This window comes from Cololabis saira, chromosome 23, assembly GCF_033807715.1.
Source record: "Cololabis saira isolate AMF1-May2022 chromosome 23, fColSai1.1, whole genome shotgun sequence".
Classification (NCBI taxonomy): domain Eukaryota; kingdom Metazoa; phylum Chordata; class Actinopteri; order Beloniformes; family Belonidae; genus Cololabis; species Cololabis saira.
In genome coordinates, this window is record NC_084609.1 from 34165916 (window position 1) to 34190428 (window position 24513).

At 41.4% G+C, this 24513-nt stretch overlaps 1 protein-coding gene across 1 annotated transcript in view; it reads left to right on the forward strand.

The window, feature by feature from the left end:
- LOC133424182 (NLR family CARD domain-containing protein 3-like) overlaps positions 1-24513 on the forward strand; it is a 179342-nt gene that overhangs the window by 47918 nt on the left and 106911 nt on the right. The window contains 2 exon segments of the mRNA XM_061714630.1: positions 2268-2441; positions 3213-3383. Coding sequence (XP_061570614.1) covers positions 2268-2441; positions 3213-3383 — 345 coding nt within the window.

Sequence of the window (24513 nt, forward strand, 5' to 3'; positions counted from 1 at the left end):
CAAACCACTATATGCATGTGCATTTCAGTCAGTTCAACATGGCTTCCAGCACGGACAGCAGAGCGATAAGTCAAACATCTAATTTAATATGTTTGGCTACTTAATGTCCTTGTTTGCTATGAGAAATGTTTACTTATTAATCTCAACCGCTTTAATTGTGCAGCTACCAATACAATCCACATATTATTGTAGTGGCAGCTGTCCATGGAGGGGTTTGTCAGATGGGATGGTGCAGGGATTTATGGGATGCCATATTACTTTGGAGGTTTCCTTCACTAACTGCTTTTGTGTGTTTTATATGTGTGGTTTTACTGTTTTTTATTATTTTTTATTGTTTGGTCTCCCAGTTGTGATAGTTTTCCCAGGTGATGCTCTGGTTGCTGGTGCACCATGAGTGAGATGGGTGTAGCAGCTAATGATATATCTCTGTGTTGTTGTTGCTTGAATAGTTAAAAAAATCTACCTTGCAGAATTTAAATAAAGTTTTCTGATCCAAAAACGGGGAAACAGACTTGATATCAGGCAGGCAGTGTCAGTAGGCTGGGAAGTGCTGGAGAGCTGGGCAAACACACTAGACAATCTGGCAGAGGACATGTGGACCTGGGCTGGTATCTGAAGGAGGACTGATGACAATGAAAACCAGGGGTGGAGATGGGGGGAAGCACAGGTGAGTGGAATGAGATAATTACCTGGATGATGAGGGGGCAGGATCTGAAATGACAGGAGACTAAAGCTGGGCATATACTGTGCAATATTTTAAATCGTTTGATTCAGCCCCATCTCACACTGCACGACTAGATCGCTGAGTTCAAAAGTTCACAGCCCACGATTTATGGTCTCACACTGTACGACCCGATGCTCGGATGCTCACACTATACGATCATAATCCTCCCGTCGGACTTCTGAGTACTGGAACTGCGAGGCCGGTTTTGGGGCAGGGGTGGGCTGTGCCCACCCAAACGTGCGTCCTGCCCACTCAATCAAAGGTTATGGGGATCCTTTATTTTTTTATAATTTTATTTATTTCTATATATATATATATATATATATATATATATATATATATATATATATATATATATATATATATATATATAAAAAAATCACAATATCTGTACCGTTTCTGATTGGGTGGGCTCTGCGCATCATTTTTAGACAACAATGAACGCATACCGCAAAAGTTGTGTCTCGGCGGAGGGACCCGGCGTCCCAGCAAAATGAGCACAACAGAGAAGTGTTCAGAACAGCGCACAGAACACACACCAACACAGAGCCTACGGCGTAGGGTACGCGAGGGTCGTGAGGTGTTAATCTCTCGTCGTTACCCCACGTATACTGCATGAGGCACGACCAACGATTGGGTCGAAATCGGCCTGATCCAAAATATTCGCACGACTGGAAAATCGGCTCAATACGAGCCGATAATCACACAGTGTATGCCCGGCTTTAGTGACCTGATGAAGAAATTCACAACAGAGATCATCCCATGACCTGCAGTCAGTCCAGAACCCTGCTGCCCGAGTCCTCACTAAGACCAAGAAACCCGAGTCCTCACTAAGACCAAGAAACCCGAGTCCTCACTAAGACCAGGAGACCAGAGTCCTCACTAAGACCAGGAGACCCGATTCCTCACTAAGACCAGGAGACCAGAGTCCTCACTAAGACCAGGAGACCCGAGTCCTCACTAAGACCAGGAGACCCGAGTCCTCACTAAGACCAGGAGACTTGAGTCCTAACTAAGACCAGGAGACCCGAGTCCTCACTAAGACCAGGAGACCCGAGTCCTCACTAAGAACAAGAAAGTGGACCACATAACTCCAGATTCTATGCTATTAAACTATTTTACCCGGCTTTAGTGACCTGATGAAGACATTCACAACAGAGATCATCCCATGACCTGCAGTCAGTCCAGAACCTGCTGCCCGAGTCCTCACTAAGACCAAGAAACCCGAGTCCTCACTAAGACCAGGAGACCCGAGTCCTCACTAAGACCAGGAGACCCGATTCCTCACTAAGACCAGGAGACCCGATTCCTCACTAAGACCAGGAGACCCGAGTCCTCACTAAGACCAGGAGACCCGAGTCCTCACTAAGAACAAGAAAGTGGACCACATAACTCCAGGTCTTATGCTATTAAACTATTTGACTTTTTAATGCATTTAAAAAAAATGTTTTTATGTAAAGCACTTTGAGTTGTCGTGTTCATGAAATGTTACAAATACACTTTCCTAAATAACCTTATGATCTCTCCTTAATCTCCTCTGCAGGTTGAGGGACTGTAACCTCTCAGAGAAGATCTGTGCAGATCTGTCCTCAGTTCTCAGCTCTCAGTCCTCCAGTCTGACAGAACTGGACCTGAGTAACAACCACCTGCAGGATTCAGGACTGAAGAAACTGTGTCCTGGACTGGAGAGTCCACACTGTCACCTGGAGTCTCTCAGGTCAGAATCCACCAAGTGTTCAACTGTGGACCGTTAGAACTGTGGTTGATATTGGAGGATTGTTGATGGGAGTTTTAATAACTGTAACTGGGTCCAGATCGGGTTGAAGCGCTACAGACAGATCGGTCAGAACTGTGTGAGGATGATGATCGAGGAGAAGAGCTCCACCAAGTCCACATAAACGTCTGTTTGTAGTTTAGTCAGTTTCAGGTAATTTCAGTGATCGGGGTGTTTTTATCTTCCTTTAATTGAAGGAAGTATGAGTATCAACAAATTTGTCCACATGTGAACAATCTTTAAGCTCCCCTCTCTAATCTAATCTCTTCTTTATCAATTAAAGTTCTCAAATAAGATGTTTATGTCAGACTTTGAAATGTTTCATATTTAATATTGAATTAGTTTCCATAAAATGATCAAACTGGAGCACCAATAACTGTCAAATGGTGACGATCTCAGCAGCAGAAGTGTCTGTTCTTCTAACCTCGACTCAGTCTGTGTCTGGATGTCCACAAGGTGCTGGACTGATCAATATTCTGTCATTGGTCCATTTCTGATCATTTTAGATTGAATAAAAACCAGCAGATTGTTTCTGGAGACTTCAGAACATTTCAGACCAAACGATGTCCCTGGAAACACGAACGCTGTTTTGTTGAGAAAAGAGTCAGAAAGTAAAATGTTTATTCAGCTCAAATGAAGCTCATTAAAGTGATCTTTAGTCTCAGAGCAGTTCTTTCAGAGTATCTGTATGTGTCTTGTGTTGTGTGTCTGCAGGCTGTCAGGCTGTCTGATCTCAGAGGAAGGCTGTGCTTCTCTGGTCTCAGCTCTGATCTCCAACCCCTCCCACCTGAGAGAGCTGGACCTGAGCTACAACCATCCAGGAGAGTCAGCAGGGAAGCTTCTGTCTAGACTGGAGGATCCCCGCTGGAGACTGGACACTCTCAGGTAGGAAGACAGAAGGACATCAGTGTGCTGGACTCTTCATGGAGTTGTGGACGTCATCTTTGTGGCTCTCTGGCTTTGAACAGAGATCTTTGAGCAGATGGAGCTGCTTCAGCTCATCTGGTGCTGCAGCAGAGCTGATAGATACAGTTCACAATTATGAGCCGTTCTTGACCCAGTAAACATCCCAGAACCACAGCAGTGTGGTTTTCAGGCCCGTCACAGCACAATAACAGCTGCACCTTCACTCATCCATGACATGATCTCCTCCTGCTGCTGATTCAGCAGAGATGAAATCAGATGAGAAGAATGTGTTGAAACTGTGCTGGAAGGTGATGACCACAGGACAGGACTTCAGAGATGCTGCATTCAAGTGCATCTGTCCAAGTGTTGGACTGTTCCTTCATCAGTGTGTGAGAGCCATGTAATGTCCATGTTTGCTGAGAGAGACTGAGCTGGTCTGACCCCCCTCCTCCTTTCAGGGTGGAGCCTGCTGGACAACGATGGTTGAGACGAGGTCCGTGGAAGCGTAAGTGTGTTTTTATTTCATTCACACATTCAACCATCTTAACACTATTTTTTTATTTTTTTATTTATTAACATACAGTGCAAACAACGACAAAAGACAACATCAGTATGTGTGTGTGTGTGTGTGTGTGCGTTCCGTGTTTGAGTGTAAATAAGATGATGAAAATAGATACATAAATTGAGAATATTAATTCAAGAGTAAACAAATAAATAATTATCATATAGACTGGTGTAGCATGATATCATATAAATATAGCATAATAAATATAGTAATATCCAAATATAACATAATTTTTATAAAATATTATAACATATAACCAAATTATATCAACATACTATTATATACTGTATGTAATACTATAGTTTAACATCCCATGAGATTTCATAACTTAATATGATAATATGAAACAATATATCATGATAATGCCAGAAATAATTATTAGAGTTAGAATTGGTAATTTATGTTTTGCAATGAGGGGTGAGGTCAGACCGGGGCGTCAGGGAAGCGCGCAGGAGGCCCCCACCAGACTCCAGTTGCCCGACCGGGAGCCCCAGCAGGAGGCAAGTAGGACGGCAGTGAAAGGTACGGAGCCCCTAAAGGGACGCGCGTAAAACCTTTAAGTGAGCACGTAAAGTTGTTTACGTGAGCACGTAAAACGTTTATGCATTCACTAAAAAGTTTCACGCGCTCTCGCGAAACTTATAAGTGAGCGCCTAAAAGTTGTTCTACGTGAGCACGTAAAAACAAGTGCATGGGAGTTTTGCTGGAACAGGAGACCCTCCAGTTGCGCCCTGCTCTGTTTATGAATGGAAATGACATTACAGGATTTAGCTGAGCTATATTTTAACCTGGGACTCCATTATAAGGACATTACCACTTTGCTTGCAAGTAAACAACTTTACGTGCTCACTTAAAGGTTTTACGCGCGCGCGTAAAGGTTTCACGCGCACGCTTAAAACTCATTGTAAAAAAAATAATAATCTGTGTCCCTTTAGGGGCTCCGTAGAAAGGAAACCACCCCTCCCTTTTTTTTCTTTAAGTATATATATATATATTTTTTTTTTTCTCAAAAAATTTTACAGTAGTAATATATGACAGGTATAATATGTAGTAATACTATATATAATATATGATCTTATATTAATATTAGGGGTGTAACGGTATTTGTATTCGTCCCGTCCCATCCCGGTACGGGGGTCACGGTTCGGTGCACGCAGTCATACGGCGAATACGTCTGACTGAGTTAAAAAAAAAAAAAAAAAAAAAAATCAATCATCGTTTTTTTTCCTTATAAATATCAACAGTCACGTTTCATTACAGACCTAAATGTGTGCTAGTCTGTGCCTATCAATAAATATATGTGCAATTCATATATCATCATAAATTGTAGGCTATAATAACGATAAAATGTTCTAATTCTTAATTTACAACTGTCCTGAACGCATCAGGGCCGTTTATTGGGTGTAAAGCCTGATTTATGGTTCTGCGTTAAATCGACGCAGAGCATACGCCATAGGGTACGGCGCAGTCTACGGCGAGGTTATGCGGCGACGCGCAACCTTCGCCGTAGTCGCTGCGTTGGTGTAACGCGGTACCATAAATCAGCCTTAACAGTCACAGCAAATTTGCCGTGAAGGAGATTAGCGCTAAAGTTTAAAAGAGGACTACATTTGTACAAAGTTTTGAATGTTACCCCGTTTTCCACGTTACCTGGATTATTTTGGGTTATGGAAGAGTCAACTACCGTTTGTGAGTCAGTGTAACCTTCATAAATAATTTCTTTCTTGACCACCTGCCTATTTTAATGAGCTTTGTGTTGTTTTCAACTAGACCGCCGAGTCTATTCTCTGTTATAGAGCTCAGAAATTATGTTATAGACCGCTGTGTCTATCTATCTAAATAGATTGTGTAATTTAGACCAGTTATGTTTTCTTTTTTGTAAGCTGTATCAAAGATGGAACTGAGTCAGTCCGTGACTATCTGAGTTTTCAGCGCCGTGTGTGTGTGTGTGTGTGTGTGTGTGTGTGTGTGTGTGTGTGTGTGTGTGTGTGTGTGTGTGTGTGGGTGTGTGTGTTCTTCTGAACAAGTTTGTGACTTTACTCTGCTTTCTGCAGCATAGGCCTATAGGCTTGGCTCACTAAAAGTGAGAATAAATGTAGTTTAATGGGTAGGATGAGGTGTTGTTGAACGTTAAAATAACTATCATAAGAGCCCGGGTTCAAGTATTTATTAAAAGTGCTCGAGCTCGTTACAATGTCCCATCCCGCGCTCACATAAACCAGTCCGTGGTAAAATTAAAAACACTAATGCACAAGTTAAATGTTTTATTCTATTTATTTTACACTTTAATAAGAGATGCTTTTTAGTTTTGTAGCCATTTGAACAAACTTTAACTTTCAAATGCTATGATCAAAATAAAGGAAGAAAAAACTCGTCTTATACATTTGGGACTTTTTGTATTTTTTTTCCGTTGTACCGAACCCGTACCGAACCGTGACCCCTAAACCGAGGTACGTACCGAACCGCGACTTGTCTGTACCGTGACACCCCTAATTAATATGATCATAAAAAATAACAATAAAGTAAGAGTTGTAAATGGACAGAAAAGAGAGGTATTTGTGAGGTATTTGTGAGAGGAATCAGCTCTGGATGTATTGTAGAAAGGGGGACCAAGTGTTTTCATAGGATGAGATGTTATTTTTCAAAATTGCAGTGAGTTTTTCTAGGTCTGAATGATCTGTTAGAAGATTAAGCCAGTGGTTTATGGATATCTTTGTCCTGTCTTTCCAGTTCAATAGTATGGTTTTCTTGGCGATAGTTAAAGATATTAACAGAAATTATGTGTGTTGTTTGGGTATATGTAATGAAAATAGGTCACCAAGTAATGCTATAATGGGGCTTATGGGGATGCTGAGGCCGAGCATCTCTGATAGCCTGTTCATGACCCTTCGACCAGAAGTTATGGATGGGTGGGCAGTGCCAGAGGGCGTGGATGTAGTTGTCTACGGAAGTTGAGCAGAGTGAACAGGTATTGTTTTGGATGAAACCCATGCGGTGGAGTTTGTGTGTGGTAATGTGTGCTCTGTGTAGAACTTTGTACTGAATTAGTCAGGTTTTGGAGTTGCATGTCATAGAGAAGGTGTTATTGCATATGTTTAACCAGTTGGTGTCTGTCGGTAGGTTGTTGAGATCTGTGGTCCATTTGTCTATTGGGATTGATATTGTGGTGTCATTGAATGCTAGGATCTTGTAAACTTGAGATAGTGTTTTCTGAGGTTTGAGTGATTTGAGCTTAGTGTACAGGGGGGGACTGTGGTTACTGAATTCTCTAATGTTGATGCTTTTCTTTATGGCTTCTTTTAACTGAATAAATTGGAAGTAGCAGTGATCCGGTATATTGTGCTATTTTTGGATGTGGTCGAAGGTCACGAACAGGCCATCATTGAGTAGCTGTCCCAGGCTGGTTACTCCTCTCTCAATCCAGGGGGAAAATGCAGAAATCTTTTTGTTGATTAAAAACATAGGGTTGTTCCAAAGAGGGGTATGAGGGGATGGTGAGAAGCTGTAATGGAGAATTTCATTAGATTTCCACCAGGCTGAAAGAGTGGTGCTGATAGAGTTATTATTTTTGTAGCATGGATGAGTTTTTATGGATTTGTCTATGAATGGTAGATTTTGGATGCTTAGTTCTTGAGTTAAATTACTTTCTATTTCTAGCAATGGTGAGTTAATGTTATTTATCCAGTGACGGATATACAGTAGTTGGTGTGATAAGAAGTAGAGGTGGAAGTTTGGAGCCCCGAGTCCTCCGTGCTGTTTATGTTTTTGTAAGGTTGATAGTTTAATTCTTGGTTTATTGTTTATCCAGTAGAATTTGGTGACTGTACTATTAAGAGAGGAGAACCAGCCCAGGGGTGGGGTGACATTAATCATTGAAAAAAGGTAATTTATTTTTGGAAGGATGTTCATTTTAACTGTTGAGATACGGCCAATTAGAGATAGTGGTAGATTATTCCATCTTTCCAGGTTGTCTTTTATTTCTTGTAATAGGGGGGTATAGTTGAGTTTGAATAATTCATTTAGGTTTGGGGAGATGTGTATTCCAAGGTATTTGATAGATTTTGCTGTACGAGCGAAAATGGGGTCCCCAGCCTCAGCATCCCACCCGCCCATAGGCAGAATCTCGGATTTAGTCCAGTTGATGGAGTAGCCAGACACCCGACTGAAGTTGCTGATCAGATTATGGACTGATGGAAGTGATGATGAGGGGTTTGTGATGTATAATAAAATGTCATCAGCGTATAAGCTAATTTTATGGTGGTGTGATTTTGATTGGATACCTGTAATATGGTTGCATTGTCTAATGGAAGCTGCCAGTGGTTCAATGAATAGTGCAAATAATAATGGGGATAATGGGCATCCTTGTTGCGTTCCTCTAAGTAATTGAAATGGTTTTGATATGATTCCATTGGTTATAACAGATGCAGTGGGTGAGTTGTATAGTGTTCCAGTTGGTGAAATATGGTTGAAATCTAAAGTGATTAAGGGAGGTGAAGAGAAAGGATCAATCCACCTTATCGAATGCCTTTTCTGCATCCAGGGTTGCTATGATGAATGGTGTTTCTTTTGGAGAGGTGTTGTTTTTATAGAAATGTATGATGTTAAATAGCCTTCGAGTGTTTTCTGAGGAATGCCTCCCTTTAATGAAGCCGGTTTGATCTATATGTATTAGTGATGAGATGACAGATTCCAGTCTAACTGACAGAGCTTTGCTTAAGATTTTTATGTCTGTATTGATTAATGATATGGGTCGGTAATTGGAGCAGCTGGTATGGTCTTTGTTTGGTTTTGGTATGAGTGTAATATAGGCGGTATTCATGTGATGGGGTATAGTTTTATTTTGGTGGATTTCAGAGATCATTGTAAAGAACAGTGGTGAGAGAAGTGGCCAAAATTGTCTATAATATTCTGCTGTGTAGCCATCTACACCGGGTGATTTATTGTTGGGCATGAGATGAAGAGCTTTGGTGATTTCTTGTAGTGAGAGAGGTCGGTCTAGGTTTTCTGATTGCGTTTGGGTTAGTTTGGGGAGGGAGACATTCCTCAGAAATGTCTCAGTTTCTGCAAGTGGGGTATTCTGTGTTGGAGTATAGAGGTTTGAGTAAAAAGTTCTGAAAGAGTCATTAATTATGGAAAAGTCGTGAGTTATGTTACCAGATGTATCTACAATTGAGGTTATGATGGAGTTTTCTATTTGTTGTTTAAGTTGATTTGCTAGAAATTTGCTTGTTTTATTTCCAAATTCAAAATGTTATTGTCGGAGTTTGATCAGGGTTTCTTCAGTTTTCTTATTCAGTATATTATTTAGTTCGTGTTTGGTCTTTAGGAGTTCCTTCATAACGGAGTCGGTGGGGGTGTTAGAGGCTAGAAGGTCCAATCTCTTCACCTCCCTCTGAAGGTTGTGTTCTTTTTTGGTTTCTTCTTTCCTTTTGTATGCAGTGTATGATATTATTTTACCTCTCATGACGGTTTTTGCTGTTTCCCATAATGTGCATGCTGTTATTCCAGGGGTATTATTAATTTCGATGAAGGATGCCCATTCTTGTTCAAAGTAGTCCAGAAATTCCTTGTCTTTGAGTAATGAGTTGTTGAAGCGCCATCTGGGGGGAGGATGGGGTTGGTGTTCTGCTAGGAAAGTAATACTTATGGGTGCATGATCAGAGATTATAATGTTATGGATGGTTGGGTCTGTTATCTTATGTGTGATAGAATTGTTGACTAAAAAGTAATCTATGCGGGAGTAGGATTTATGATAAGGTGAGTAATATGAATATTCATTATTGCTAGGATTATTTTGTCTCCAGATGTCCATCTGTCCATAATCTGACATGTACTGTTTAAGAAGGGACGACGGTTGGTTAGATCTATTGATGGAGGTTGATGAGGAACGGTCTATGTTTGGATCTAGTACTGTGTTAAAGTCGCCGCCTAGAATGATATAAGAGTCAGAGAAGTTGGATAATGCTGAGAATAGAGAGTGAAAAAACGGGGGAGAGTCTGTATTAGGACCATAAATATTTGCAAGTGTTATTGTGTCTTTTCCAATTTTTCCTGTGATGATAATGTAACGACCCCCTGGGTCAGTGAATGTTGAGGTATGAGAGAAAGGGGTATTCTTATTGATTATAATGGAAGTACCTCTTTTTTTTTAGTTAAAATCGGAGTGGTATGTCTGGCCAATCCACCTGGCTGTAAGTCTCCGAGATTCTGCCTCTGTAAAATGGGTTTCCTGTAAAAAGCAGATGTCAGATTTCAATATATTCAGCTGGTTTAATATTTTTGTTCTCTTAGCAGGGGAGCTGATTCCTCTCACATTCCAGGAGGTTATTTTTACTGGTAGAGCCATGAGATATTAAATATTCAATGTCAAATAAACCACGAAAAGTGTGTGTGTGTGTGTGTGTGTGTGTGTGTGTGTGTGTGTGTGTGTGTGTGTGTGTGTGTGTGTGTGTGTGTGTGTGTGTGTGTGTGACAAGAAAAAAAGATACAAATAAAAGGGGGAGGGGTAAGGGGAGCAAGAACGGTAGAAACCACACAAACCATACACATAGACACATCAACATTTAAACGTATAGACGAGCATGGTATTTTACCTCAGGGAGAACATCAGTGTAGGGGTGTTTATAATTCACGTTAATGTGAGTAGCGGGTTATGGGTTTTCAGAAGAGCTGTTATTTTAGAGTCTCTATATAATTGTCCTTCGATGTAGAGTTTGTCCACCACCAGGTTAGCGCGTTTATTGTTTTGCCTGTGTTGTTTGAAGATGGGGTACAGTACTTTGCGCCGTTCATTTATTTCGCGTGGGTATTGGTCGTTGAGTCCGTAATGCGTGCCTTTGAGTTCCTTTCCTCTGCTTTTAATCAGTTCCTTATGTTTGTAGTGTTCCAGTTTGACGATGGGTCGGGGTGAATTGTTTGTGCGGGATCCAAGACGGTGAACACGGTGAAAGGTGATGTGGTTTACAGTGTTACAGGGAGTTTAAGTTCAGTTCTCAGGAAATCCTTAACGAATATTTCTGGGTTGTCAGATGGGTGTTCGGGGATGCCAGAAAATATAAGATTATCACGCATGCTTCTGGTTTGAATGTCCAGTATGGTTTCTTCCATTTTTTTGTTTTCTTTTATGAGTCCATGTTTTCAGTGAGTGTTTTGACGGAGGTTTGAAGGGAGTTGTTTGACTGTTCTAATTTCTGGATGTAGATGTGGGCGTAATCTAGGCTTGTCCGAAGTTCTTTTATTTCCTCATGCATTGTTACCAGTAAGTCCAGTTTTTTATTTATGGATTGCAGTATACTGACCTCGATTTCTGTAGTGGGTTGCAGATCGTCTGTGTCTGTGGATGAAGTTTTTTTCCGTTTGTTTGGATTGGGTTGTTGTCCATGTTGGAGTGGTTGTAATAGTGATCGATGTAATCCTCTAGGTCTGCTAAATCCTCCAGTGCGTGGTAATAGTATTCCGGTTAGTAATCAACGTATGGCATTTGAGTTTTTATTAGAAAAAGTCCGAAAAAAAGAAGTCAAACAGATGTTTTCTTCAGTGACCGGGTGCCGCTATGTTAGATCTCCCCTTCCGCATAACGTCATCATGTCCGCATTACGTCAGACGCTCCAGCCCTACAACCATCCAGGAGAGTCAGCAGGGAAGTTTCTGTCTAGACTGGAGGATCCCCGCTGGAGACTGGACACTCTCAGGTAGGAAGACAGAAGGACATCAGTGTGCTGGACTCTTCATGGAGTTGTGGACGTCATCTTTGTGGCTCTCTGGCTTTGAACAGAGATCTTTGAGCAGATGGAGCTGCTGCAGCTCATCTGGTGCTGCAGCAGAGCTGATAGATGTAGTTCACAACTCTGAGCCGTTCTTGACCCAGTAAACATCCCAGAACCACAGCAGTGTGGTTTTCAGGCCCGTCACAGCCCAATAACAGCTGCACCTTCACTCATCCATGACATGGTCCCCTCCTGCTGCTGATTCAGTAGAGATGAAATCAGATGAAAAGAATGTGTTGAAACTGTGCTGGAAGGTGACGACCACAGGACTTCAGAGATGCTGCATTCAAGTGCATCTGTCCAAGTGTCGGACTGTTCCTTCATCAGTGTGTGAGAGCCATGTAATGTCCATGTTTGCTGAGAGAGACTGTGCTGGTCTGACCCCCCTCCTCCTTCCAGGGTGGAGCCTGCTGGACAACGATTGTTGACAACAGGTCTGAGGAAGTGTAAGTGTGTTTTTATTTCATTCACACATTCAACCATCTTCACACTGACACATCACTCATTCATGAGTCCATCAATGATCAATGACAGATCAATAATAACTGCAGCTGGGTTGTTTGTTTTCTCCATCAGATTTCTGTCAACTCACCATCGACACAAACACAGTCAACAACAACATCAAACTGGCACACTGAACGATCATTCCTGGAGGCTGGAATGTTCTGGTGATGGTCGGTACTCTGCCTGGCACAATAACAGAGTAACATCTTCCTCCTCCTCTTCCTCAGTCTCTTAAATAGTAGCAGTGTATGTGGACGATCCTGCTGGAACTCTGTCCTTCTACAGCGTCTCCTCTGACAGACTGATCCTCCTCCACACCTTCAACACCACATTCACTGAACCTCTCTATCCTGGGTTCAGGTTCTGGTCTGGTTCTGGTTCTTCAGTGTCTCTGTGTTGAGTTCAGTCTCAAGAGTCTCCTCCTGTCAGAGAAACTGTCTCTGTTGGACAGATAGTTGAGTCTGTACACGTCTGTCTCTGTCTCCACCAGAACACCTGAATCACATGTTAGTGAAACTGTTCTGAATGATTCCTTGGAAACTTCTTCCTCTGCCGGTCCTTTAAAGGTGAAGCTGCCGTTATTCCAGGATTCACATGTTATTCTTCTGTCTGTTTCCAGTCAGAGCTTCACAGTGAACAGCAGCATGTTGTTTCTCTGCAGCTCAGTTCAGCTCAGATCATTCAGTTCGTGTCAGCTGCAGTTAGTTTGCTGCACATGTGACCAACTGTGATGTCAGAGAGGAATCACTGAGCTGCAATCAGCCAAGATGAAGTTACAACCTGCTGTTAGATCTGAGCACAAGGTTGCTGTGCAGCCAGGGTTCATCCTGGTCTTTATTCACACCACTTCCTGTTCCAGCCATGACATAGCTACTGGACTGTCAGGTCTCTGTCATGGTAAAATGTATGTTTATATGTGAGCTCTCACCAAGATGAATAAGATTATCCATCCATGATCTAGAACTGCTTCTTCATGTTCAGGGTCCCGGGGGTCGGCCTTGTTGATTTTAAATGTACTATGATGATTTTTATGTACATTTGTCAGTAGAAGGAGAAATCAACAACAATAATATGCTTCTACGGTTCCTAGACTGTAGAAGAAGAACTGGACAAACCTTCCATGATGTCATCTGTAACATTGTTTTCAGCTCTCATTTTCTCACCTAATGATTCAGTGAGTCAAGCAAACTGTTTGGAAATAAGATGTTTTTATTGCAACCACAGATTTTATGTTCAATCGTCCACTGGATCAGATTGATACCAAATCTATATCTCTGTAAATACCAAATATAATCAGCTGTTTTCCTCTATCAAAAGCTGTTTCAGCATCTAGAGTGCAGACTGCAGCTCAGGGAGATAGTTTAGTGGATTACTGATCAATATTAAAGTGTTCATGATGTCATCACATGAGTGTTGGTTTGTCTTTAAGCCGCTTAGATAAATGTCATTCTGGTTGCTGCCATCTTGTCCGTACAAATCAACCATCAACATCGATGCCAACTACTGTCCAAAGATGCAAAAGGGGAACAAGTCCTGGTGTCAGCCTACGTACAACTTGACTGGAACATATTTATGACCAAATAAATGTTGGAAACAGGCAGATCCAGACCTGCAGTTCTTCTGTTTACCACTAGGATCCAGATCCAGACCTGCAGTTCTTCTGTTGACCACTAGGGTCCAGATCCAGACCTGCAGTTCTTCTGTTGACCACTAGGGTCCAGATCCAGACCTGCAGTTCTTTTGTTGACCACTAGGGTCCAGATCCAGACCTGCAGTTCTTTTGTTGACCACTAGGGTCCAGATCCAGACCTGCAGTTCTTCTGTTGACCACTAGGATCCAGATCCAGACCAGCCGTTCTTCTGTTGACCACTAGGGTCCAGATCCAGACCTGCAGTTCTCCTGTTGACCACTAGGATCCAGATCCAGACCAGCAGTTCTTCTGTTGACCACTAGGATCCAGATCCAGACCTGCAGTTCTTCTGTTGACCACTAGGGTCCAGATCCAGACCTGCAGTTCTTCTGTTGACCACTAGGGTCCAGATCCAGACCTGCAGTTCTTCTGTTGACCACTAGGGTCCAGATCCAGACCTGCAGTTAACAGATCATAATCATACCATTTTAAAGCTTAAATAACAAAATAATACGTCTCTTTGTGCAGTTATCTTTTACTAGAGATTTTTGAAACCACTTTTGTGTCTTCACCTCTTTTTGCTGCTGACCACAACTGCAGGATGCCAGTCAGGCTCGTTTCTGTTACCTTGAGATTCAGGAGAAAACCCAGATATCCAAACAGAAATCCTGTAATGGAGACGACACTAATTCAAAAACCTCCAGAATATCCAATAAACCTTTTTACGCTTCCTGGAAGTGGTTTGTCAGCTAATTTTTTTTCTACATTTGCACGTCTCTGGCAGCGCTGGATGTGACGTAGCCGGTGGATCTAAAGCCTTTCCTTGAATTTCACACAGCAAATTAATAGATGTGATTTTTTCTGCATCTGAATTAAACACCTTAATTTTTCAACACTTTATTTTCTCCGCTATTTTTTCAGTGTTTTAAATTTCAAGAATTGAAGATGAGAAATTCAAAGTAAAATAATTTAGATAGACAGTTTAACGTTTTATATCTCCCAATTATCTTCTTCATTGACGCTGTTTAATAGATCAAAGCAACTTGTAACTTTTCTTGTGGTTTTTATTTTTTACTTTTCATGTGGTGTCAGCCATTAAAACGTTGTTAGCAAAACTCAGACTCAGACTTCTTCATTGTCATTTGACCCATTTACAGGATAAAGGAAAGGTAGATTCAGGTCTTGGTGTAGCTTATAAGTTGATTGAGTAATAATAATAACAGAAGTAAAATAACATAATAAAATAGTAAAGTAAAGAAACCATAATATACACTGTCTTTCACAGCTGACTGTTATCCAGTTATATATTCTGGAACCGTGTTCAAACTTTGGCAGCAGGTATAATAATATTACAAATAAGATTAAATAAAACAAAACAGAAACCATTTTGTAGCTTTTGTTTAACTTTCTACAGTTTGATGACTGGTGTGATGATGAGAAAAGACTGCCCCCTTGTGGTGACACTAGAAACTACGTTTGTTCCATTTTACCACACTATTGTGTGTAACTCATCTTAATTACAGACGTATTCATCAATTACAGACTGCAATTACATTAATTAATGACCGAGGACAGATGAAGACTGTTTATGCACTAGTTCCACTTGAAAGAGACTCGTTAGCGTCGTGCTCTTGTTTTTTATTTTATTTTGAAAGAAATAACAGGAAGTCATGTTGTAATGTAATTCCTCTAACTTTACACTTTGTGCAGTTACCACATGTCACCACCAGATGGCAGAATGGACCCTCACCTCCATAGACATATAAACGTAGACGCCTCATTGAGCGGGGAGGCCCGTTGCTGTGATACGTCTCCACGTCTGCCATGTTTGATGTGGTATATATAACATAAATATATATATATATATATATATATATATATATATATATATATATATATATATATATAAAATAAAATTACATAAAACCACTATAAACAGAGCAAGGTCTCATACTGGGTTAAAAGCCAATGAGTAAAAGTGGGTTTTGAGGTCATTTTTAAAAGCAGACAGTGAGGAGGCCTGTCTGATGTGCAGAGGTAAAATGTTCCACCACTAGGGGGCACATTTGAGCGTCCGTTTGGACCTCGATACCCCGAGGAGCCGCTGGTCAGCTGACCTGAGGCACCGGGCGGGGGCGTGGGGGTGAAGAAGCTCCGAGAGGTAGGGTGGAGCAAGACCATTTAAAGATTTAAAAACAAATAAAATAATCTTAAAATGGATTCTAAAACGCACAGGCAGCCAGTGGAGGGAGGCCAGTATGGGCGTAATGTGTTCTCTCTTACGCGCTCCAGTTAGCAGACGAGCGGCAGCGTTCTGAACTAACTGGAGACGCGCAAGAGAGGACTGGCTGACTCCAAGAGGGACAGACTCTTAAGGCTTCAGATGGTTGTTTATCAGGTATCTTTTAACAGCTGAAAAGTTTGGTTTTCTGTTTCTCCAGTTGCATGTATGAATAAAGAATTTGGCAAGGATCAACAGGTTATTGAGGACAAAGTCACATATTTTATCTTCAAGGGTGGTCCCAGATATAATATCCTCTCTTGTTAGTTAGAAGAATTTTTGTTGAGATCCAGTCTTGTAAGTCGTCCCAGAAGCTTACAGAGTACACGTAGTAAATGAATAGATGGTCTGTTGTTTCAATATTATTATTACAGACAAGGACGTGCGGTCAGGGGAGGCAGGTGAGGCAGAGCCTCACCTGTCATCATGACAAGTAAAAAGAATAATAATGATAACATCAAATACATATTAATATTTGTCCACTGATCTTTATGTATGATTCATTTTCAACATTTCTATAGTCAAAATCGTTGAATTTGCATATTTCCTGTTCAAAAACGGTGCTGAAACGTGAGGTGAGGCAGCAGCGAGCCTCACCTCTGATTGCGCAATCCATCACAAACTGTGTTGATACGTGCAATTGGCGCGTGCTGGTTGCCGTATCTCTCCATGTCGCCAATATAATGTTTGAAAATACATTTATATACCCGGATTTTCCACAGTCTGGCTAATGCCTTTAACCATAAAAGTTTAATGTTTGTAAGTGACATATTTAGTTTCGCTGATGGGACATAAAACCGCATTGAAAAAGGCCCATGCAGACAGTACTCTGCCGTCCGTACATGAGTCAACGGCTGCTCGTGGCTGCTGTTCTTCACACAGAGTCAAGTGTACTGCTGCTGCTGCGAGCCGTTTATTTTGACGCTTTGCTTCGTCGGACTGCCAAAATGGAAGAAGATTATATATTTAAACTTAAAAATTTCTCACAACTGGACAAAGTCAAAGTGATTAACAACGGAAGACCAACGCCAGTGCTAAAAGGTTTGTTTCAAACTGCGGGACAGAAGGTAACCAGGACGGCTTTCATCCCTGGCGATATTCTCCATTAAGGCAGAGAGACTTTTAAAACTAAAGGAAAATAAGGAGGACTTTTACAACAAGGTAACTGAGGTTTTTGTGACGAAGGATAGGCGCATGGACTTCATCTACAAATAAAGGTAAGACCACAAACAGTTTTCCACGGAATATTAGGGCCATGCAGGAGAACAAATATTTTTGAGAGAAAGATTTATTGTGCACTTCGAGAAAAAAGTTGAAAATGTCGAGAAAAAAGTCGAACTGTCGAGACTAATGTTGAAATACAATTTCAAGAATAAAGTCGTAATTTCGCCTTTTTTCTCAACATTTCAACTTTATTCACAAAATTTTGACTTTTTTCTTGACATTCCGACTTTTTTCTTGAAATTGTGTTTCAACATAATTCTCAACATTTCGACTTTTTTCTCAAAATTGTACTTCAACATTGATCTCAACATTTCGACTTTTTTCACAACCTTTCAACTTTATTCACGAAATTTTGACTTTTTTCTCGACATTTTGACTTTTTTCTCGAAGTGCATAATGAAAAAAAAAATCTTCCTCCTCTAAAATATAATTTATATTTTTCCTCCTGCCTGGCCCTAATACTCGTTCCGTAGTTTTCATTTCAATCTTATAAAAAAAAAGTGTAGCTTTTGTAGTTTCATTTGATACCCACTACGTTGGGGTGGAGAAAATTGATCTTGCGTTCTGTTAAATTTTGCTGCGGGGGTCGCTCGCGTTGGTGGAGCCATCATTTGTTGCATATGTATTTTTAAGTTGTTATAAATCAAATCCTTTTGTTGATAAAACGTATATGGAGTTTTTAGATATTGGCTTTAGGGCTTCTTGTTTGAGAAAAAGTTGAAAGAAAATCTGAATTAAAAGCTTTTTAAAAACAACTGAATATTTCACTAAAGGTCAAAATTTAATCTGTGTTTTTGTACACCACTCTATGGTGTACAAACAGCGTACACTGTACAAACTCTCAATTGTGTTGTATGAATTGTAGAATTGCGACGGCCAACACACAGAAGGTGCAGAGCAACTGTCCTCTATCCACTTTCTTTCGCTGCTGTAATTGTAACGTTTTATTTTCTCATCTTTACGTATATACGTACCTCGTGTGTGTGTGTGTGTGTGTGTGTGTCTGTGTGTGTGTGTGTGTGTCTGTGTGTTTGTGTAAAGAATGCTGAGACATGAAATAACCAGTAGCCAATTGAATAAGCTACCCTTTTGGGTTTATATAGTTGTAAATTTGACACTAAAGGAGTCAGTGCCTCACCAACCATGAACCTCACTGCACGTCACTGATCACAGAAGGTTCAGCTGTTATTGTCCAGATTGAATCTTTGTCTTAATAGTTCTCTAGATGGAAAAATATTGCCATTGAGCTGGACTTGATTTCCTTTTGGGATGTGATTTAGATCTTAGAAGATTACAGATAAAACTATTGTGGTGGCAAAAATTGTTGTTCAAAAAGAATGTCAGGACACCTCAGCTGTCTTTCTGAAGATTTAATGAAAAGAGGACAAACATTCAATTGAACGGAGCCACACAGTCCAACCGGTCACATAAACCGTCAGTCCTGAGTGAGCTGAAGAAGATTAGGGACAGGTTATTTTATAGTTTGGAGCTGGAAAAGACAAAACATCACCCATCACCCAGGCAACCGTGCCATGCTCTGTGTCAAAGGAACATGACCTTGGCATAGGAATGAAAACAGGCAACAGACAGTGTTATACCAAAATTTTCCATTACATTCCACCCCTTTTAGCATTGTATGCTAAACCATAATAAAATAGGAAATTTTGCACTGACCTACCCCGCGACCAATATGCTCTGTCGCGCACCAGCCAAACGCTAGCACACCCATTCTCCAACGCGGGAGTCACAGAAACCCCGACAGAGGATCTTAGGTCATGGGTACAGAAGAGCCAAAACCTCTCCCTCCACTAGAAAAAGGGGGAGAGTCAAAAGACTTGATCTGTCTAGCTACCCTATCATAGATAAGGAAGGAAAAAACCCCCGTAGGGGAAAAACACATCATGGAATATAAACTAATCTACTTCAAACAATACCAAAACAAATCACATTCAGCACAATAGTCCATGAAGGGAAAAGGAGAAGAGAAAAAAATCAAAGGCACTGTGTGACTATGCAGTTCAAGGATAAAATGAGATAACATGTAAAATAATAATAATAATAATAATAATAATAATAATAATAATAATAATAATCAAAAAATGACAAAATTCTCCACATGTCCTGGCAAAACCCTCCATGTTTTAACCCACCGTACCACGGGGCTAATGCTTGATTCCCTCACAACCTGTCAACAGGATATAACAGCTCATAATCAGTTCAAAACAGCATAAATGAAAAAAAACATCATCAACCTGAGGAAGGATTAATGCAGAATATAAATTAAAAGTAGCTCTGGATCCTCCATGGAAGGAGGAACCCACTCATCATTGTGGTCCATCTCCTGGGCAAACCGTCCAGGTGCGGTGGGAATGGCAGAAGCTACTAGTTTCTTCACCCATGGCACAATAAAACACAGAAAAACACACAAACCCAAAAGAATAGTCAGTTCAGGGGCAGAGAGGTTGAACAGTGCAGTTTCCCACCCTGAAATGGAAAACAAGGACCTCCTCTGCAAATGCAACAATTCATTCAGGTGTCCGACAACATGTGTCACATCGATCTCGTTGGTCAGCTGCCTCGTCACAGTGGTCATGGTACGGAACCATATGTTGTCCTTTAGCTGCAACGCCGTGTTGGTCATGTTGGTCGTGTTAACAGCAGCCCTTCTCACCAGCCAAAGAGGGGTAGGTGCCGCCTCAGAATCGTGGTCAGGGGGAGGTGAGATTGTCGTGCAGTTGGTCTGTGACGTGTGATCGTGCAGGCTCTCCAACAGCAGCAGAAGCAACCTCACCCCTATGGAGACGACCAGCAGGACGCTGGTCGCCACCCTTAGGCCGCATCCGAGCCGCCTAAGGGGATGGTACGGCCGTGGCCTCTCGATCAGGTGCATGGCGTGCGCGTGGATCAGGAACCCGTCGGCAGTGGCTGGCGTGGATCCACGTGGTACGTCTCCCTGCAACCTCGACTGCTGTCTCCGTCACCAGAAGCACTTGGAACGGTCTGTTCCACCTCCGAGCTTTCCAGTGTTTACGTCTGAAGTCTTTGACCACGATGTAGTCTCCACTCCGAGGTCATGGAGTTTCGTCTCTGCCGGTTTGGGGAGGGCCGCCTTAACCTGCTTGTTGATATCAGACAAAACAGACGACAAGGTTGCACAATATCGTAACATTTCGTCTTCACAAAGGCCCGTTTCTTGCTGCTGCCTCTTAAACGGGCCCAATCCCTGTTTAAAGGTCTCTTGAAACAGGATTTCAAAAGGAGCTCAGGCCATTTTTGCTTCTCTGGCGCGCCACATTAGCACCACATTAGGCTGGGTGGTAGGCGCAATGTTGTCGTATATCTACGCCGATGTACTCACCGACCTGTTTCAGTGCCGCGCTCACAAACGGAGCGCAATTGTCTGAACTGATTTTTTCGCCAGAATCCCCCGGGAATCCCTGGGAATTATCAGGTTCATCAAAGCCTTGGCCACTGCGGCGGAGTCCTGTCTTGTTGTGGGAAAAGCTTCAATCCATTTAGAAAACATGCAAATGATAACCAAAAACAAACTTTTTGCCTTCACTGGGTGTAAGTTCAATGAAATCCATCTGCAAAATTAGTTACAATTCACCAATCTCAACCGAGGTCACAGCCGAGGACGGAAGTAGCAGGGAGACAGATCGCACTTTGAGAGACAAGGGTTGTTTGGACGCAGCATCTTTTGCAGCTGCGTCAGCTTGAACATTTCATTGAGAGACAAAATCAGATTGTTAGTGTGATCATCACATTTACACACAGCAATTTGTGTAGGCAGGAACATTGTATCCACGTGATGCGCTATGGGTCTACCTGTGGAAAAATAAAAAAAACGTATCGGGGACAAAAGCCCCAAAAGCAAAACCTGCAATGTTAACTCACGTAGCAGGAGCCCTGGAAGCAGAACCAACAACAAAACAGATCAAAGTCAGCATTGTCAATTGCAACATCACTCAAATTCAGGTCTTGGGGAACAAATGGATGTTAGCGTTGCGAGTGGTTCTCCATCATCCGCTGTTGGCAAAAGGGTAAGGGTTAAGAACTTGCTGTAGCACTTGAAGTCATGTAACCCCCCTTTCCGTCCACAGTCTGGACGAAAAGTCGTGAACAGTCAGGCAGTCCAGGTAGTGGAGGCGTCTGTAACGTCAGTTTCAGGTCAGTGAAGGCGTCGTCAGCCTCGTCAGTCCAGGTACCAGGGTCTGATGCTTGTAGGCCTTCTCCATGGGCAATTGCTGCCAATGGTGCCTCAATTTCCGCATAATGCGAGACCCACTGTCGACAATACCTGGTGGAGCCCAGAATTTACATCATTTGTTTCTTAATGATCAGTTCTGGCGTTTCTCCTTTTGAATGGCCGTAATTCTGCCAGGTGAGAGGGATTTGCCCTCCCCCGAAATTACATGACCCAGAAACGCAACCCTTGTGGCAACAAACTGCAGTTCGGACAGGCCGGCTTGATGCCCCTGTTCAGCCAAAATGGGTCAACAGGTCCAGAGAAGCTTTAACGCATTCGTCTCAGGACTCACTCGCAACCAAGATAACAACAACATACTGCAATAAGCACTTCCAAACTGCCTCTCAGAGCCAATGACAGTAGGCTCATGAACACTATATGGGTCAACGACATGGCATGCATATTTTGGTGTCCGGGTGCATTATTTCCCTTTAAAATAATGTTAATCAATTTATGACATATATCACTTAATTCTATAAAACCTATTTAGTTTGAATACCTTCCAGGTACATTCAGATAATATATGTTACTTTACATTTTGGCATCTCAAACCCCCAAAATGTCAAATGGTACAACCAATGTAAAACCAGGAAAATGTGATTTTATCATAAAACTCTCTATTCTATTTAAAAATTATATGTATGAACTTGACAGCCAAGGTAGCCAATACAGGTGTCCAAGTAGAAGCCCGTCTAATTTAAAATTAGCTGTAAAAGTCAGGTGGCACAACTGATGTCAGGTGGTGCGACCACATAAAACATTCATTTAAACCAATAAATAATAGGTTAAAGTGAACGAATGGTTGACAACTATGATGTGAATAGATATTGTATTAAATGCATTCATTTGTATATTTGTATAATTATTATTCCGTCTTTAAATGTAAAATTGGACGCTAAAGATACTAAATACCTGGCCACTGGAATGCAATAATCTTAAAATATTGTAGATACAACAGAGTTCTTTTAAAAATACCTTCTGCGGAAGCCTTATTTGTCATTGACCCATATCAAAAAAAAACACAGGGCACTCATTTTACGGGACGAAACCCACTTCTGACGAAACAGTCAATCAACAGTATGTGACTTCACGACAGACAAAATAAAGGAAAATGATTGATATGTAACATGCTTTTCACAATCATACACAATCATACACACTCAACGGCAAGAATCCCATTTCCATACAACAAAAAACCAGGGTCGTTGCCCTATAGATGTAGGTTTAAAAACACTAAAATACCTTTGTTTGAAGCTTTCACATACATGTACGTGTACACTACATTTCAAATGTCTGGAAAATGGCCAAATATATCTTTATTTTAAGTATTTTAAAAATGGGCTACTCAAAGGCCTTATACGTCCTTGACCCACAATCCGGTTCAAATACAGTATCACAAAAGTAACCTGCAACCATTCGAACAGTAAATCAACCCAATTCTGACAATTCCACATCATCAATTCCCCACACAGGGAAAAGAATGAGTAAAAAACTAATTTACTTGTATCAATTTAACAAAAAAAAAATGTCAACAGAAAGGAAAACGAGACAACATCTCTCTCCCATCCACGCAGCCTCACGTGAACGCTCCCTGCGTGAACGCGCAGTCAGACAAGCGACACGGAGCTTACACACCCACACACACCCACGCGTTTACACACGCACACACAGAGCGCAGGCGCATCAGCAGGTAATGCTGAATTTCACATACATTTCACAACCTCAACATCTCTGTTTGTGTTTTTCAGGCCCATGTCAACATAGTAAAGTATCAACATAGTATCTTCACGAAGCCACGCCATCAACATCCAAGTTTATCTGGCAATTTAAATCCCTAGCTAAAAAAGGGGGGGTCCCAGACCCCCGAAGGTCCCTGACCGTCAACTCAACCCCTCAGCGGGACTCAAACCCACTTTAATGCATTTACAGGAATCCCAATTCAATAAACAGTTCCAGTCATGAACACTAGACAAAAACATTGGACAGGAGAACCATTAGCCAAAACAGGCAAACAAAAATTCCCATTCCACTAGATCCATCGAGAGGAGTGTCTCTTACATCAGTTACCCCTCCTCCTTGCTGGTTACCAGGTCTCTTGACCCCCGGTCGAGCCGACCCCACACGAGTGAACGTATAACATATTACCATCAAAACAAACGTGTAACAGTTTACCATCAAACAGCAGCAAACAAAATTTTAGCATCAAAACAACAGCAAACAAAATTTTAGCATCAAAACAACAGCAAACAAAATTTTACCATCAAAACCACAGCAAACAAAATTTTACCATCAAAACAACGGCAAACAAAATTTTACCATCAAAACAACAGCAAACAAAATTTTACCATCAAAACAACAGCAAACAAAATTTTACCATCAAAACAACAGCAAACACAATTTTACCATCAAAACAACAGCAAACAAAATTTTACTGTTAGGATGGACTGGAATGCCGAGCAAAAAATAAAACTAAAACGTTCTACCGGAACCTGACAGAAAATAGCGTGTGAATTCAGGTCGAATCCATTTCACTTCTAGTCCATTTATATCACCTCATCTTATTTGTACCTCATTTTTAATTAACCGGGAATGAGGCGTACCAGTCTGGCATGTGATGCAAGAGTTTTCCTGCCGCAGAATAAACAAAAAGTCCCCTGCAACAATGTTCTAACAGCCGAAAGTATTATAATGAAGCCTTTAACTCACTAACAGTTCGGCATGAGTAAAATTACCGATACTTATTTAATTTTACAATTGTTTTCACGTAACTTGAAGTTCTTTATTCATTAATAACCACGTCTGAGAAGATACTAATCACGGGCAAGCAGCTACAACAGCATCGGGGTGTGTACCCACACGTCAAGAATAACCTCTCCTGACACAATACTT